This window comes from Melospiza georgiana, chromosome 16 (genome assembly GCF_028018845.1).
Source record: "Melospiza georgiana isolate bMelGeo1 chromosome 16, bMelGeo1.pri, whole genome shotgun sequence".
Lineage (NCBI taxonomy): Eukaryota > Metazoa > Chordata > Aves > Passeriformes > Passerellidae > Melospiza > Melospiza georgiana.
The window spans coordinates 8,062,182-8,078,871 of NC_080445.1; the positions used below are offsets into that span (position 1 = coordinate 8,062,182).

Sequence of the window (16,690 nt, forward strand, 5' to 3'; positions counted from 1 at the left end):
TATGTGTTATAAAAGATGAGCTGGGGTGGAGGGCTGCCTCGTGTGGCTCCTGCTGAGGGTGGTGGTGTGGGCACTGTGGTGCTTCCATCCTGTCCTGGTAATAGGATTAAAAGTCACTGGCTGTTCTTGATGATAAACATGTCTGCAGGCTGTTCCAGCCACAGACCTGAGAGGAGCATTTTTGGGCAAAATCAAATGAGAGAGGATAGTTTACATCAATTGGATGGTGTTTAAACCACCTGGGAAGTGAGACTCTGGGATCCTTGTGCTGGGCCACCCCAGGGTGTGTGTGGCTGTGCGAGTCCTGTGTGTGTGTTCGGTCAGGTGTGTGTTGGAGAGTGGCTTTTTGATGGAAAGAACTTAAAACATCACATATTGGCCAGCACTGTGATGTGGGAACTGGCCCAGGTTGAGGGAGGAGAGGTTCCTTCTGGGTGAGGCAGGAATAATGCAGCAACAAAAGAAAACGCATGTGGTAAATGTGAGTGTGGGTGCTGTAGAGTCACAGTGTGACCCACAAGCTGCTGTAACAAAAGGAATTTGAGTTAAGGAATCAGATGCTTTTCCTGGCTGGGTTTCCCAGCCTCAGTTTCCCTGAGGCACTGATGTCTGTGCCAGGGGCTGTGCCTCTGTGCTGGCCCACACAATGATCCTGGTTCTGTGGGTCAGTTCAGGCTGTGGCTGTTCTGAGAACCTTTTACTTTACTGTCTACCCATAGTCTCTGGTTTCTGTAATCTCATATTTGGGGCATCAGTGAAGACATTTAATCCTTTTGTTATGATTGCAAACCACTGCAGCTCCTTTTCCTCTAGGGATGGGCTCTGACACCTGACCTGGGTTGGTTCTGGGCTGTTTGGGATGGAGCACCAGCTCTGCACTCGTGCATGGCACTGGCACTGGGCAGTTGGATCAATCCCTGCCTGCTGTGTTCCAGCCTCCAGAGTGCTTCAGTGTGGGCATTCTGCACCCAGCAGTGGGAGCCTCTCAGCGCCATGGCAGGGGGCAGAGGTTATTTCAAACCCTCACACCTGAGCAGCAGTGATGTGGGCTCTCCAGCTCTTTACTAGTTTTAAGCATCGTTAAGGAAAAGGCAAAGGAAGGATGGCAGAACAACAGTCACCTTGGTAAGATCAGAACTGCCTGGAGCCATTAAAAATGGAGCAGGTGGAAGCTACTGACCCTGTGCCCCTCTCTCCTCTTTGCCTGGCTGCTGGGGAGCTGGTGAAGGATTGGCGACTGGAGAAACATCTCCTTTTGGGGATAGTTCCTTTCTTGTTTCCACTCAGCTCAAGGTACCAACAGATGGTTCCTGGTTGCAGTTCAGAGCGTGACTAAAATTCATTTTTCAGGCACTTAGACAAATGGGATTTATTTAATTTCTCTCTCTTCTCTTCCCCTCTGAGCTGTGTTCTAAATCTTCACATTCTCTTTTCCCTGCAGAATGAAGTGGAGCTGGGAGAGCTGCTGTTGTCACTGAACTACCTACCCAGTGCAGGAAGGCTGAACGTGGACATCATCAGAGCAAAACAGCTGCTTCAGACAGACATGAGTCAAGGTTCAGGTAAAGGGCAGTGCATTTCTCACATTACTCATGCTCAGATTATATGTGCCTCTAAAGCAGAGCAGTGAGGCTGCAGTTTGTGGGGGACCCAGGGGGATTTGATGCTCAGTTCCTGTTTATACAAGGCTCTGGATTCTCAGTCCCTCTTGTATGGATAGACAACAATAATGAAAGTATTTGAACACTTACTCTGGGGTACAGTGGAGGGCTTGCCAAATTTAAAGTAAAGGCAGAGGTGAGGAGCCAGGAGCTTTGGTCTCCCTGTGCTGTGAGAGGCAGCCCCTGGGCACTGCTCCCTGGTGGAATTTTGGTCCCTTTGGGCTGTGCTGTGAGAGGCAGCCCCTGGGCACTGCTCCCTGATGGAATTTTGGTCCCTTTGGGCTGTGCTGTGAGAGGCAGCCCCTGGGCACTGCTCCCTGATGGAATTTTGGTCCCTTTGGGCTGTGCTGTGAGAGGCAGCCCCTGTTCCCTGCTGGCCCTGGCCACTCTGCCTGGAGCTGCTTGGTGCCTCTGTGCTCAGGTGGTCTCCCCACATTCCTGCCCCAGCCTCTGCTGTTGCCAGAATCTTGGCATTTCCCAAAAAGAGCAGCATGTCAAGGCTGACATTAGCTGTGGTTTTGGCAGGGACTGTTTTTAATCTGGCTGCCTGGTTTTGTGCCCACTGCAGTCTCTGGGAGCAGCACAAGTCCCAGCCCTTTCCAAAGGCCATTTCCCAGCTCAGTCCATCCCTGTGGTGAGTGGGGCTGCTGACTCATGATCCCATAACACAGGGCCTGTGCTTTGTGCTCTTTGCCAGATCCCTTTGTGAAAATCCAGCTTGTTCACGGATTGAAGTTAACAAAAACCAAGAAGACCTCCTGCATGCGGGGCACAATAGATCCCTTCTACAACGAGTCCTTCAGCTTCAAGGTCCCACAGGAGGAGCTGGAGAATGCCAGCCTGGTGTTCACAGGTCAGTGTGGTGCTGCTGGCAGCAGCTGTGGGTGTGCAGGGCTCTGCCTGTCCCACCCTGGGAGGTTAAGGGGCACTCTGTGCTCTGCAGAAGCTGTGCCAGCACTGCCAGCCTGTGCTAGACTGGAAATGGGCCGAGGAAGAGGAGGAGCATTAATTGCCCTTCTCAGGGCACCCAGCCTGGGCACAGAGTGAAACCTGAACAGAATGAGAGGACAGCAGTGAACAGTCACAGAGCCCAAGCACTGGCAAAATAACTTCTGGTTCTTGCTGTGGTTTGCTGGTGAGAGGGGGCACCCACAGGTGTTCCACAGTGGCCTCAGCTGCTCTGTGAGCAGGCCTTGCTCGTGCCTTTGTTTCTGAAGGGCTGGCACTGTGTGCCAAGCCCTGCCTGGCACAGCTGAGATGGACCCAGCTACAGCCCACAGAGCCTGGGGCCACGGGCAGGCTCAGAGCTGGCCTCAGCTCTGTCAGCACTGGAGGTGCTGGCTGGGATAGGAATTTCTATTTTGAAGCAGTTTCTGTGTCTCCTGTATTTGTTCTCAAGGCATGAAGGCAGGCAGGAGTGGCAGAGCACAGGGCTGCTGTCCCAGGCCAGGGTCCTGCTGGGGCTGGTGGCATTCTCTGCCCTTCCCCACCCTGAAAGCCTTGAGCAGGGCTGCAGGGACCCCTCTGAAGGGTGGGGGTCCCTCCCATGCCATGGCTGCTCCCCCTTTGGAGCTCAGGCACCACCAGGAGCAGGCTCAGAGGGACTGGCTGGGGGGGCCCACACTCTCCGACCACACTGGGCTCTCATGCTTCACAAACACTTCTTCTGACAACTTCCCATCATTTCTTTTGCTGGAAACAATCTGCCTCTGAAAGGATGTATTTTGAAGCATTTTTTAATTTTACTTTTCACATGGAAGATACAGGTGTCAAAGCTGGTTCAAGGAGCCTTATTCCAACCCATTAATTTGTTTTCAAACATGTTGGAACAAAAAGTGATGCTGATTAGCAGCTTAAATGTTGCCCTTCATGCTCAGAAATTTCCTCAGCAGAACACCAGTAATTAATCACTGCTTGGCACGCATGTCAGCCTGGCTGTACCTTGCATGTGCGGGGATGGGTTTGCTCCTGGAGCTCCCGTCAGGTGCTGCTGTGACAGGCCTGAGTCACTCCCTGTGCTTTCCCCTTTGCTGCTGGCAGCAGAAGAGGCAGAGAGAGCAGGGCAGTGCCCTTGGAGGGCGAGGGGAGCAGCGCTGCCCAGCACAGTGCATGGAGCCAGGATTGATGGGTGTTTTTCCCTGTGCAGAGGGGAGTATTCCCAGGGAGCCAATGGGAACCTGGCTGATTCATCACCCTGTGCCACACAGCACTGAGTCTCTGAGTGGGGCTTCATTTTCTGACTGACATACTGCTTGCTGTGAGTTTGCAATAAATAATCCCGGGCCAGAAATGTCTCCAGCAGCTCCACAGCTGGGAAGGAACGTGCAGAGCTTTGGGAGGACCAGTGTGTCACAGACATATTTTATGAAAATTCCTTCTGCTAGGATCTTTTTCTCCTGAGAAGCTTCAGCTTCTCTGTGTTTTTCTGCTTTGGAATGTGATTTGGAGAATTGTTTACCCAGCACATGAAATTGTTTTTACCTGATGACCAATGACAGCTACCTGTGTCAGGGCTGTGAGCAGCCACAAGATTTTATTATCATTCCTTTCTATTCCTTGCAAGCCTTCTGATGAAATCCTTTCTTCTATTCTTTTAGTAAGTTTTAATATATCATTTCCTTTTAATATAGCATATATCATAAAGTAATAAATCAGCCTTCTGAAACATGGAGTCAGGATTCTCTTCCTTCATCCTGGGACCCCTGTGAGCACCCCCAAAGCAGTGAGGGGTGAGGGCCAGGGTGGGCATGGCGCTGCCTGGGCTGGGGCTTCTGCTGTGCCCAGGACACTCTGGTGTGAGTGTGGGGTTGGTGTGGCCAGCAGAGCTGGAGCCAGGGGTGCTGGTTGTGTTTCTGTGTGTACAGCCCTCTGCTGGGTCAGTGCCTGCACTGTCTGCCACAGGGATCTGATCAGGGGACGTGGTGGTGGTGAGGATGCTGAGCCACGTTCAGTGTCCGTCCCAGTGACAGAGTGACTCCTGATGGTGCTGGGGCTGTGTCCCCAGTTTATTGCTGTGTGCATCTGTGGGTTCTGCTGACATGAGTTTCTGAAGGTCTGGGGTTGTGGTGTTCCCCACAGAGCTCCCTCTTGGCACCTCACAGTATTATTCAGCTTAAGGGCTCGTCAAGGGCTTTGGGATCCTCTGTTAAAAGATAATCAGGAACAAATGTTGGGCAGTATGGGTATCTTGCAATGTGAGATCTCTCTTTTGCATCTCTGCATAGCAGGGGTGTAGTTTTGTTTTGCTTTTTTAACTTAGGTGCTTTGGGGTTCTTTTTTGCTGCAGTGATGGTTCTTTCTGTTGTGTGTTTTGTTTGGAATTGTTTCTTATTTCTTTTCTCTTCTAGTCCATTAGGTCAGTTAATTAAATTTGCTGTTGAGTCAAAGTCCAATTGAAAAGCAAAATAATCCTGCTTGAAGGGTGGGTGATGATGCTTTGAATGGAGAGAAGAGAGAGCTGTAAAAGCAGCCATGGGAGCCAGAAGTGAGCATGTCTTCAATAATTTAAAGGAACCTTTATTGTGGCTTTGTGTTTTGGACCCAGTTTCCAGCTGTCTTTACATTGGCTTGGCTTCATGGAAAGCCCTGGAGCTGTGCCAGTTCCCATCAGCTGGGGCTCCTGCTCCCCTGGGGCTGGACACTGCACAGCAAGGCACCATCCACACTAAGTGAGATGAATTTTGTTTTCCCCCCTGTGTGTTTTTCTCCTGTGCATCTTGGATCCAGCTGTCTCTGTTCAGTGCACTCTGGTGTGGGTTTCTCCACCCTTTGCTGTGAGTTACCAAGGGTTGTGAGTGCAGACAGATGGTAAAGCACCATCCCTGCTCTCCTGGAGGTGCTCTGCAGGGCTGGACTCCACACCAGGCTCAGGGCTGAAGCACAGCTGGGTTTGGAGAGGGCTCTGGGGCTCCAAGATGATGTGCCCAGGCACAGCTCTGTGTTAGCCAGGACTGGTTGGGCTGGATCTTTGGCCTTTCCTCCTCCTCTTCAGGCACACAAGGATTCAGTATTGTCAATTATTGGCATTTACAGACCAAAATGCTTCTCCTTCCACCTTAGTGCAGAACACCCTGTCCCAGCTCTGCCTTCCCTCTGCTCCTTCCTCAGATGCTGCTGGGGCTGTCACTGACCCACAGTCCCAGGCCAGTGCCCAAAATGAGGTGGGATCAGCTCTGGTGGAAATGTTTTCTCCAGGAAAAGCATCCAGGGTCAGAATTGCTGCTGCAAGTGTTGTCTGTCACAGCTCCTCCCCAAAGAGGCTGAAACCAGGAAAGCCACTGTACTTATAACAAGTCTGATGTCCTGACAAAAAAAAAAAAAAAAAAAAAAGAAAAAGGAGTGAGGCAACAGCTGGTGGAGAGGAGGTTTGATTTTCATTTACTTCATCAAATAGGTTGTCTAGGTAATGAGCAGCCATTTACATGTTGTAACAGAAATGCACTCTTTTGGGTGGTTCATTTTTGCACTTTCTGGGGGTTTTTTGACAACCTGACACAAATCCCCCATCTCCTGCCTGAGTGCAGGCAAGTCATGGTCACCTCCTGCAGGGAAATGGGGCAGGCTCTGAAAGGTGCGGTGTTCTAGACATGAGAGCAAACCTGTGAGCAAAGGTGTTGCTGTGTCTGATGGCAGGGGGAAGGTGGAGTTTGACCCTGACAGCAGCACTGGCAGCTGCTGCCAAGATCAATTCCATGAAGAAAAAAGAGTATTTGAGATGCAAGTGCAGCCTGTGTGCTGGGAGGGCTGGATGGGCACCCACAGGCCCTGTGCTCTCCCCACTGAGGGATTTGGGGCTGTGCAGTCAATCTCAGTCTGTCAGAAAGCTGGGGCTGTGCAGCAGGAAGGCAGAGCTGAAACCTGAGCCCTGTAGTATTTTGTTAATGATTATAATGTTGTTAATAGCAATCATCAGCAATGCTGTTTGCACTGCAGTAAAGCCCAGATGGCCCAATAAAAACCAGCAGCACTCCAGGGCAAACTGTGTCTCAGTGACTCCTCAGCATCTTCTCATCACTTACCATAAAAAAAAAAAAAAAAACAAAACAACCTTCAGCACTCACAGGGAGGGGATGTTTGTCTCCCCCAGGTCCTCGTGGTGGCTGTGTGTCTTTCTCCATTTAAATGAGCTGTTGGAATGTTTGCATGGCAGGATCTCTGGGGTTTGTTACACAGGCAGAGTCCCCAAAGAGGGAGAAATCATCTCCATGCTCTGGGTAGATCATCTCCATGCAACTGTAGAGGGAAAATCTGCTTTTCCTTCTGGCCTGGCTGGAAGGGCAGCTGGGCTGGGACAGCCCTGGGGCTGAGGGAGAGCAGCAGTGGGAGCCATGGCTCCAGCAGGGCAGGATGCTCTGCCTGGGACAGAGGGAAGCAGGCTGGGCAGGGAGTGCTTGTTGGTGGAGGGATTGACCCAAAATGTGTGACCTGCACTGGTGACATCTTCACAGTCACTGCTGCCTGGGGGTGCAGCTCATGGGCACTCTTCTTCTGGTAGGATTTGCTGATACTCCTCACTGTTCAATGTTTTAAAAACTGGCAATGTCTCTGTTTTCTGTAAATACTTAGGACCCATTTTCCCATTTTATTTTTTTTTCTTTTAGTATTTTTGTTCCTGAGAGTGTTGAGACTCTGCAGAGCTGTACCTGTGGTTTCAGTGGCTGCAGCAGAGGAGCCCTGGCAATGCTGTCAGGCCCCTCTGTGCTCCAAGTGCTGCAATGTGTGTCTTCAGACCCCTGCACAACTTTAATGCTTTATTCCAGGGCTCTAATTAACTTCCAGTTAATTAAAATAACAGGTTGCTGTTCACTAACAATATACCTGGTTCCTCTGTTGGCTCATTTGCAGTTGGCCTTTAGGAAAATATGGGGACCATTTAATGAAGTTTGTATTTTGAAAGGGGAAGAAAAAGTAACTCTTGGTGTGTATTGATAATGATGCAGTTCTGGATATTGGGTGCTTTCACTGAAATGTTTTCTCTGTGAAGCAATGCTGCCTGTTTCAGCAGGATGAAGAGCTAGTGGGGCTTTTCAGTGGTGTTTTCTTAATTAACAGACTGATTTCCAAATGTCCCAATCAGCTGAGCAGGTTGAAAGTTTATAAAGTTTTTGTCCTGAGGCTTCTCCAGGAATGTATCTGAATTCAGATTTCCCTGGCTATGTGGAAGTGTGACCTGGAGATGCCAGCATCATCTCCTCCAGGGATGGAAACCACCATGTCTGGAGTCACCACACATCTGCAGTTTGACCTGCCCATCTCTCCTTTCTCCTCTTGTTTTTGCTTTCCCACATGAGAACCCAACAAACATTCAGGCATTTTGTCTTTTGCACACAGATATAGGGAGGAAATCTCTAATATATGAGCCAAATTACGCTGTTTTTTTCCCATGCAGGAATGCAGGATGAGGATTTGGTTTCTCTTTTGAAATACTATCATAACATCTCTTAGATGGAAGGATAATTAGACAACTCACTGCTAGAAAATTGTTTCTTGTCATCTATTAGCTATGTCTTTTGCAAGTATTGGACTGTCTGTATATTTCCCATATCTAGAGCTCAGAAGCAAAATGTAATCCCTGACTAAACCTGTGTAATCCTATCTTAGCCAAAGGAGAAAAAAATGGAAAAAACCCACTGATGTCAGCACTGTGTTTTCTGGGATTTATACCTGTTTAATTTAGATCAGAATTTGCCCTTTGTGTGTGGTGTTATAAAACACTCCATCCATTCATGCAGCAGCCACCATATGGTCCTTGCCCAGGTCTGGGGAGGGCAGGGAGCTCCTGGCTGGTGCCTCCTGCCCCCAGGCCTTGCTGCAGCTCTGGTGGCCCCACAAGCTCCTGGCAGGGGTTTGGGGAGATGCAGGGCAGGGGAGACCCCTGAGGCCCAGCAGAGCCCCTTTACAGCATCTCTTTGTGCATTTCCACATGTCCACATCCCCTTTGGGAGGAGAAGGGGCCCCACCGCTCTGCATTTCAGTCCCTCTGTCCTTGCTGGGCTCCATGGAGGTGCTGCTGGAGCAGGGGACAGCAGAGGGGCAGGCAGAGATGCTGGGTGGGGTCCTGCAGGCCCAGTCCTGTCTGGGGGCACTCAGGGAAGATGCTCTGGGGTGAGTTTGGCTTTTTGCAGCAGACTGACTGCTTTAACAAGGAGAAGTGAAATGCCATTAATCAGGGTGAGAGCAACAAGATGCTGACCCTTCCTGACCCGATCTGTTGCTTGCTTAGGAGGCAAAATTAGATTCATCAAGTCTCCTGACTTAGTTAATAAATGTACTGCATCTGATGTGGCAGCAACTGCCTGTCCTGGAGCTCTCTGGAATCTTTTGATAATCTTTTTCTCCTAAGGAAGGGAGCAAGCCCTCCTCTCTCCAGGCTGATAATAGGTGCTTGCTCCTTTTGCCAAGCCTCTTCATTTAAGCAGTGCCATGGCTCTGCTGCCCTCAGCCCTTCATCTTGTTTGGCTCACACTGCAGTGAAAGGAATTGTTCAAACCCCTTGCAGGGCCATAATCTGCCTGTGTATCAAAGGAAGAAAAGTCTGGGTGGCAGGAGCTGCTGTGGCAGCAGAGCATTGTCTGCAAATGGAATGTCTGTGCCTGGCCTTGGCTGCCTCAGGAGATGGATGGTGCTGGCAGAGGCTGCCTCTCCTGCATGGCTGTCCCTGCCTGTGTCTGCAGGTGCTGTGTGGCTCTGGTGTTGTCAGGTGTGTAAATGTGCTTTGTTGGATCTTTGTTGGGCTCATAGTGCAGAGAATTAAGATGCAGTTTTACAAAAAGGGGGAATTAGAAGTGGCAAAAGGCAGCCACAGACACTCCTTTTCAGTATGCTCTGGGCTGTTGCAATAGATGATCCCAGCCCATTATTCCAGTGTAATGATGAGGTAATTTCATGAGGTGTCATCCCCGCTGCCCTTGAGCTCTGCAGGACACACTTGTGCATTCACAGCTCCCCTGCAGCCTGGATCCCTGTGTCTGCTCCAGGATTGAGAGCAGGCTGTGACTGGCACACTCCTGCTTTGGGGTGCGTGTGCAGGGAGGAGCTCCCTGTCCCTGGGGGAGGTTTCCAGAGGATTCCTGGAGGAGGTTTCCAGAGGGTCTCTTGCTGTGGCACTGTCCCTGGGGCAGCAGCTGGGTCTGTGTGTGGCCATGAGCTCCAGCAGTGCCGGCTCCCTCTGGAGCTGGGCAGGTGCAGCCACTGCAGGGGAAGGCTGGAAAGAGTTTAATGTGCTCATCAGACCCTGGTGGAGATTAAACTGATAAATGGGAAACCACGGCATCTTCTCCCGTGCTTTTCTCTCGTCTCTACTAAATATGACAGGCCATGCTGGAGGAGCAAGGGCAGGGTTTGGGCCATGCCTGTGACCTTCTCAGTGTGCATCATTAGTCCAGCTGCTGCTGCTCCTCCTAGCACCTCTTTGTGCTAAACAGCCTTTGAACATTGATGTCAAGCAGTTCAGGAGCAGCTTTCAGTCCTACTTAACCTGGCAGCTCAGCCCCACTGGCTGAGGCCCTGCTGGGCACAGAAAGGGCTGGACACTGGGCACTGGCTCCTGCCTGCCTGAATGGGCAGGTGTGTGAAGGGGGCACTTTGTGAGAGCTCACCAAGGGCTGAGGCTGAGTGGGAAGTGCTGAAGTGCTGATGGGTCAGTGCCAGCAGGGATGTGGTTCTGCCAGAGACACCACACAGTCCCATGAGATCCGTGTGCTCAGGGGGACTCTGCCCCTCAGCCCCCTGTGTGCAGCCTTGGGCACGTTTTTGCTGGTTTTTCTCTGAGTTACATGTTTTAGCTGCACTGCAGGTGATGGTGCAGGTGGCTGCAGAAGGGTGAATTGTTGGTGTGGAGCTCTCCACGCTGACATTCCCTGCTGGTGCTGCGGGACAGGCAGCAGTGAGGCGCTGTGTGGCCATACAGGGCAGAGCAGCACGCCCAGAACTGCTGAGGAATTGCTCAGTATTGCTGAGGAACTGCTGAGGAACTGCTTCGCACACCTGGCAAAGCGTTTGCAGGAGATGCAGATGTTTCATGACCCCAGCTGCAAGGCTCAGACGTGTCCCCATCCTGTAAATGATACTGATAGCCTTGAAGTTACCTTAAGGAAATTTTCTTAGTTAATGCTCCTCCCTGGCCATTCCCAGGATGCTGATGTGGTCAGTCAGAGGATGAATGATTTTCTGAAATGCCAGATTAAATCCTGCTGCTGCAGGTGACTCACAGATGATGATGATTTGCAGTCATGCTCTGCACAAGTGCTCTGTGTGCAGCTCTCCGTGCAGAGGGGAGGTGAGAGGCATTTTGGCTGGGTCTGGTGCCAGGGCTGATGCCAGCCAGGCAGCCTCGTGGCTTAATCACAGAGTGGAAACAGCCAACTGGCCAAAAGTGATTCCATGTGACTGAGGCTGGTGGGAGACAAGGGCAAGCTCAGGCAGATTTGCAGCTCCAATGCCCACTGCATCCCCTGGGCAGCAGCTCTGGGCTGTGCAGTGCCCTCAGCCAGGCTGGGGGCTCAGCTTTCCCTCCTGTGCAGGAGCCCAATGGGGAACTTGGGCCCTGACCCCAAAGGAACAGTTCAGTGGCACCCAGGCCCCCATCAGTGGGATATGGATCATTTAGGAACGCTGCATCAATAAGTTCATAACGTGAAAATGTTTTATTTACACCATGTACCTTGTCCTCAACGATTCCACTCTTTTAATGGATATAAGTAAAGGTGATTTGCTTCTGTATTTCAGCATTTCTGTTATAAAGAATGTCTTTTTAAGAAGCCTTTCTGTTTCCAAATGTGTCCTTCTGAAGAGCAGCTGCAGAAAGAATTGGTTTGACCTCTGCTTCTTTAATTGCTTTTTGCTCTGTGTTGGCCTAGAAATGGATGTTGCTATTGCGTAAATTACTGTGAGGGTGGAAAAAGAGCTCATGAGATCAGGTGTGTAGTTTCTGTCAGGAAAATATGCTTCTTAAATGGAAAGCAGCATCTACCAGTTCATAACCAGAGTCTGGATCAGTCTGAAAATCCCAAATGTTAATTACTCTATTTTCTGCTATTGAGCAGCTCCGTGGTGTCACTGTTTCTGTGGACAGGGGCAGATTGAATCTGAAATTTACTATGAGCTCCTTTCAGACTCTGCCAGGGGATGTTCAGACATGAGGGAGCACAGCTCAGTCACACACCTGGACTCAGCAAATCCTAAATCCTGGCCCTTTAGCAGGGAATACAGCAGTTAGCCTCCCAGAAAGGCATGCCCTTGAATTTAAAAGGCTCTGACCTGATGGGTAGAGCTGAATTTTTGGCACACAAAGACCTCTCCTCATCTGAGGAAGCTGCTGTGGTGAAGCTGTGAGTGTGGAAACCTGAGGTCAGCCTAGTGCAGCCTCTTTTGGTCTGTGTGTGAATGAGAATTTGGCCTTGCAAAATGCCTTCCCTGCTCCTCAGCAATGAGTCTCTGTGCTATCTACATCACTTAATGATAGAAGCAACAATGCTTGTATAATTAGCCCATTAATACCCCAAAGGACTCAGCATGCTAATTACCTGACACAATGAGATTAGCAGGTTGCATTACAAGAATTCAAAGTACTTGGATCAACAGTAGAATGGCAGGTGCCCTTAGTTAGCACACCTGCTTGTTTTACAGTCCTGGCATGGAGTGTTTTTGAAGAATCAGTATGCCTGGGGTGCTTCTTCTCCACTGTTAATTTATCCTGTGATTAATTGATGGCCTGTAAGGCTTCTTGGTTTAAATTACTTGGTGCTGTCTCCCAGGATTAGGCTTTATCATCCTTAATTTTACCCAAAAAAACCCCCAAAAACCCAAACCCAACAACAACAAGACCAAAACCAAACAAACAAAAAGACCACAAAAAAAAAAAAAAAAAAAAAAAAAAAAAAAAAAAAAAATCCTATGGAAAATTTTGGTTTTGGGGGATTTTTACGTGGTTTTATCATAATATTTGATTTCTGTAGGCTAATAAATCATAGCAAAACATTTAGTATAGTCCTGCTAGCTACACCTGTGATCCATTGCCTTGTAGGAGAACTCATTAATAACCCAGACAGGCTGTGTATTAGTTGGAGATGGATGGCTTAGAATTCCTGACTGTGTCCTCAGAAGGTGGCCTTTGCAAAAAACACCAACCTGGCCTCTTGACAGAGGCACTTACTTGATAACATGTCCTGATGGCATCAGCCCCAGATAACTGATGGTGACAGGCAGAAGAAGAGATTCAGTCTTCCTGCTGGGGTGGTGAACCCCAGATCATTTCTAAATGTCACTTGAAGATGGACTTACAGGGCTCTGAGTTGCAGGGTAGATTTTTCAGAGCAATTATTTGAACAAATTACTTGGGCATTTGAAGGTTTTGCTGTCACCTGAAAAATCCACAGGTAATTTGGTGAGCAGAAGCATCTCTGCCCATAAACTGTGTGTGTCAGAGCTGTCAGAGGGGATGGAGTGAGCTGTAACCTGGCACTGCTTGATCTCAGGGCTGCACTGGCAGGTGGACCCCAGACTGGTGCAGGGGTGAGGAACCAGCCTGGCAGAGTGTGGAGATGGCAGAGGGGCAGGTTAAAGTGATGCTGGTCCCTTGGGGGTGTGTTACAACAGGAGATGCACATCCCTGACCAAGGTGTGTGGTTGGAGTGGGGCTGAGTGCCTTGTGCTCAGTGTCCTGCCTGCCTGAGAGGGTGTGCTCACACCAGGGTGATGCCACGGGGGCTCCCAGAGCTGGTTTTACTGCCAGTGCTGGTTTCCAGCAGCCCTGCAGGGCTGGTGCTGCTGGCAGGGGCTCCATGCCAGGCTGAACATGCTCTGGCTGCACCAGCCCAGCTGGATTTGGAGCTCCTGTTGACATTTGTCCTTAAAAATCCCTCTCTTTCCTGAGGAGATTTTTAAATCGTTGATATTCCAGGCAGTGCCTGTGGATAGCCTGGCTTCAGCTTGCAAAGACTTCCTTTCAACTTTTTAATGAGCTGAGGCAGGGCTTCAGTTTGCAGCACACGCAGTGCTTTTGCTGCTGTCTGGTGGGAGGGCTCAGCCTCTCCCAGGATCAGGCCCATCATTAGGGTTTGCTGCTGTCTGCAGCCTTTCCTTCCAGCAGACTGGGCTAATCCCAAGGACAGGGTGCTGGGCTGGTGTCTCCCCTCCGCTGCTTTCCTGGAGGTTTAACAAGTAGCTGCAGTGATAATTATGGCAGATGTTGCTGTGTAAACACCCTGCTGACAGCCTGGCCTGTGTAATTCCTGTCTGGAGCAGGGCAGGCTGTGGGTTAGCACTGGAGTGCTTTGTGCAGTGTGTTTGGAGGAGGGCACTTTGAGATGCTGCTTCTGCACTTCCCCAGGGTCAGGCTGCTGGGCTGCTTTTGGGATTTTGTGATGGCCAGGCAGAGTTTTGGCACTTCTTTATATGATGTAATTTTCCTTCAGGGCTGGACAGGACTTTGAGCAGCCTGCTCCAGTGAAAGGTGTCCCTTGCCCACAGCAGGGGGGTTGGAATAGGATGATCTTTGAGGTCCCTTCCAACCCAAATCATTTTGAGTCTACTTTACCTACTCATGGTAAATACTGTGGTAACTGTGGATTTGTGTCTCATTTATTTGAATTGTATTTCAGTCTGTAGTACAGCTCATTTTAGTCCTTCCAAGCTCCTGTTTCTAGCATTTTTCAGATGCTGAGTTCCATACAAAAAATGCTGGCACCTGGTGTCACAGACATATTTTATGAAAAATCCTTTTGTTAGGATCTTTCCTCCTGAGAAGCTGAGAGGCCTCAGGAATGAAATGTAAACAATAATTATCTGCTGCTGTGGAATGCAACAGGTGCATCTTTGATTGGTCTCATGTGTTTGTTTTTAATTGATGGCCAATCACAGCCCAGCTGTCTTGGACTCTGTGATCAGTCACAAGATTTTATCATCATTCCATTTTCCTTTCTATTTCTTGCTACCCTTCTGGTGAAATCCTTTCTGCTATTCTGTTAGTGTGGTTTTAATATATCATTTTTCTTTTAATATAATATATATAAGAAATATATATTTATATAATATTATAGATTTATGTATTATATAAATCTATAATATTATATAAATATATATTTATGATATATGTATATATATCATATACATAAATATATGTGATATTATATAGAATATATATTTTTATGTATATATGTTTATTATATATATTTATATATATAATATATATTTATTAATATATATATTAAAATATATAATATTATTATATATTACAATAATATTGTATATAAATATATATGATATTATATATATCATATATATATGATATTATATATATCATATATATTTATATACAATATTATTGTAATATATAATAATATTATATTTTTTAATATATATGGTGTATTAAATAAATATATAATATTATGTATTATTATATATAATATATATTTTTATATAATATATATCATAAAATAATAAATCAGCCTTCTGAAACATGGAGTCAAGGTTCTCATCTCTCGTCCTGTGAACACCACCACAACCTGTGCTGTGGGGGTTCATCTGTGTTTGTTTTCCTGGGGCAGGGCTGTGCTTTTCCCTTGACCGGTGTGTGTTTCTGCTCTCCCCAGTGTACGGGCACAACGTGAAGAGCAGCAACGACTTCATCGGCCGCATCGTGATCGGGCAGTACTCGACGGGCGCCCCCGAGTCCAACCACTGGCGCCGCATGCTGAGCGCGCACCGCACGGCCGTGGAGCAGTGGCACAGCCTGCGCTCCCGCGAGGACTGCGACCGCGTCTCGCCCGCCTCCCTCGAGGTGACCTGAGCCGGGTGCCCACGGCAGGGCAGGCGGACGAGATGAGAACCGAGCCGACCCCTGAAGCTCCCGCCTGACACCCCGCACGCGCCCCGCGGCAGCTCCGTTGGATTCGCGCTGGCACCCGGCTGTGCTGGCCTCGGTGACCCCACTGGGCCCGGCTGTGCCCCCGGGGCCGGGCAGCTCGTGCCGTGGCGAGCACGGAGTGGGTGCAGGAGCTGGGAGTTGCCTCTGCTGTCCTTCCAGTCCAATTCCATGGCTCATCCTCTCGGAGATATAAGTACCCGTGTGCTCTCGTCGGTGAACGTGGTAATTAGGCTAGAATATTTTTTTAAACGGTAGAACCTGTGGTGAAATCGATTCTGACTGCAGTTTTGTCCTTGTAGTAGTTTTAACAGAATTAAGCTGCTGTTAGTGTGTGTGTTTGTGTGCCCACGTGGGACAGATCCCCTGTCCTGTCAGTGGTGACCTGCCAGTCTCGATAGCAGTCTGTGTGTGCAGTAGATTCAGTGCTGATATAGCAAAATAAACATTTCCAATAGCATCTGTACTGGGAAAACCAGCTCACGTCCTTTCAAACATGTGCTGTGCAAAAAAACACCTGCTCCAGGGACTTTGGCGGTTAAGAAGACCCAGAAACCACAATTTTAATCTCTCACAGACTGCAGTGGCTCTTTCTGTGTTGTGTGTGTTTACCCAGGTAGTTCTTCAGGTCACCAAGTGAACTTAGCTACAGTCAAGCTGTCCTGTTGGTTGCTTCTGTACATTTTCCACAGCGTATTGTCTGGTATGATGGAGATTGTATATTTATTGAAAATAAAATTCTATTTAATTGTGCCATATAGATTGGGGTGATACTTGTTGAATTCACCTTTGTGTTGAGCTCCTTCAGTTATGCTTATGGCAGAAAAAAAGCCAAAATATTGGCAGTTACCCCATTGTCACTCATTGCAGATGAACTGGGAGCAGTTTGAGAGAAACTGGAGGTGGGTGTGGAGAGCGAGCTGGATGCCTTGGTCTGGCCATGGTGTTCCCAGCCAGACCCCAATAACACCCTGGGGGTTGGATGTGTCAGACTCCAGGGATGGCATGTGGCAGGGTGGGCAGCACTCATCTCCCTCCTCTATTCATTAAATGAAACCCCAGTACCTCTGTGCTTTTAATATTTTGATTTTTGAAAAGGAATAACAACACACATGACTATTTCACCTGTTTATTATTTATCTGCTACAGTTAGGGACAGGTGAGTCTC

At 48.8% G+C, this 16,690-nt stretch overlaps 1 protein-coding gene across 1 annotated transcript in view; it reads left to right on the plus strand.

Annotated features, from left to right (window-relative positions):
* The window catches only part of SYT17 (synaptotagmin 17), a 34,638-nt gene extending 18,369 nt beyond the window's left edge, over positions 1 to 16,269 (plus strand). The window contains exons 6-8 of the mRNA XM_058035571.1: positions 1,442 to 1,562; positions 2,359 to 2,514; positions 15,251 to 16,269. Of these exons, the coding sequence (XP_057891554.1) occupies positions 1,442 to 1,562; positions 2,359 to 2,514; positions 15,251 to 15,447 (474 nt within the window). The 3' untranslated portion in view covers positions 15,448 to 16,269. The remainder of the gene's footprint in view (positions 1 to 1,441; positions 1,563 to 2,358; positions 2,515 to 15,250) is intronic.
* The last annotated feature ends 421 nt before the right edge of the window (positions 16,270 to 16,690 follow it).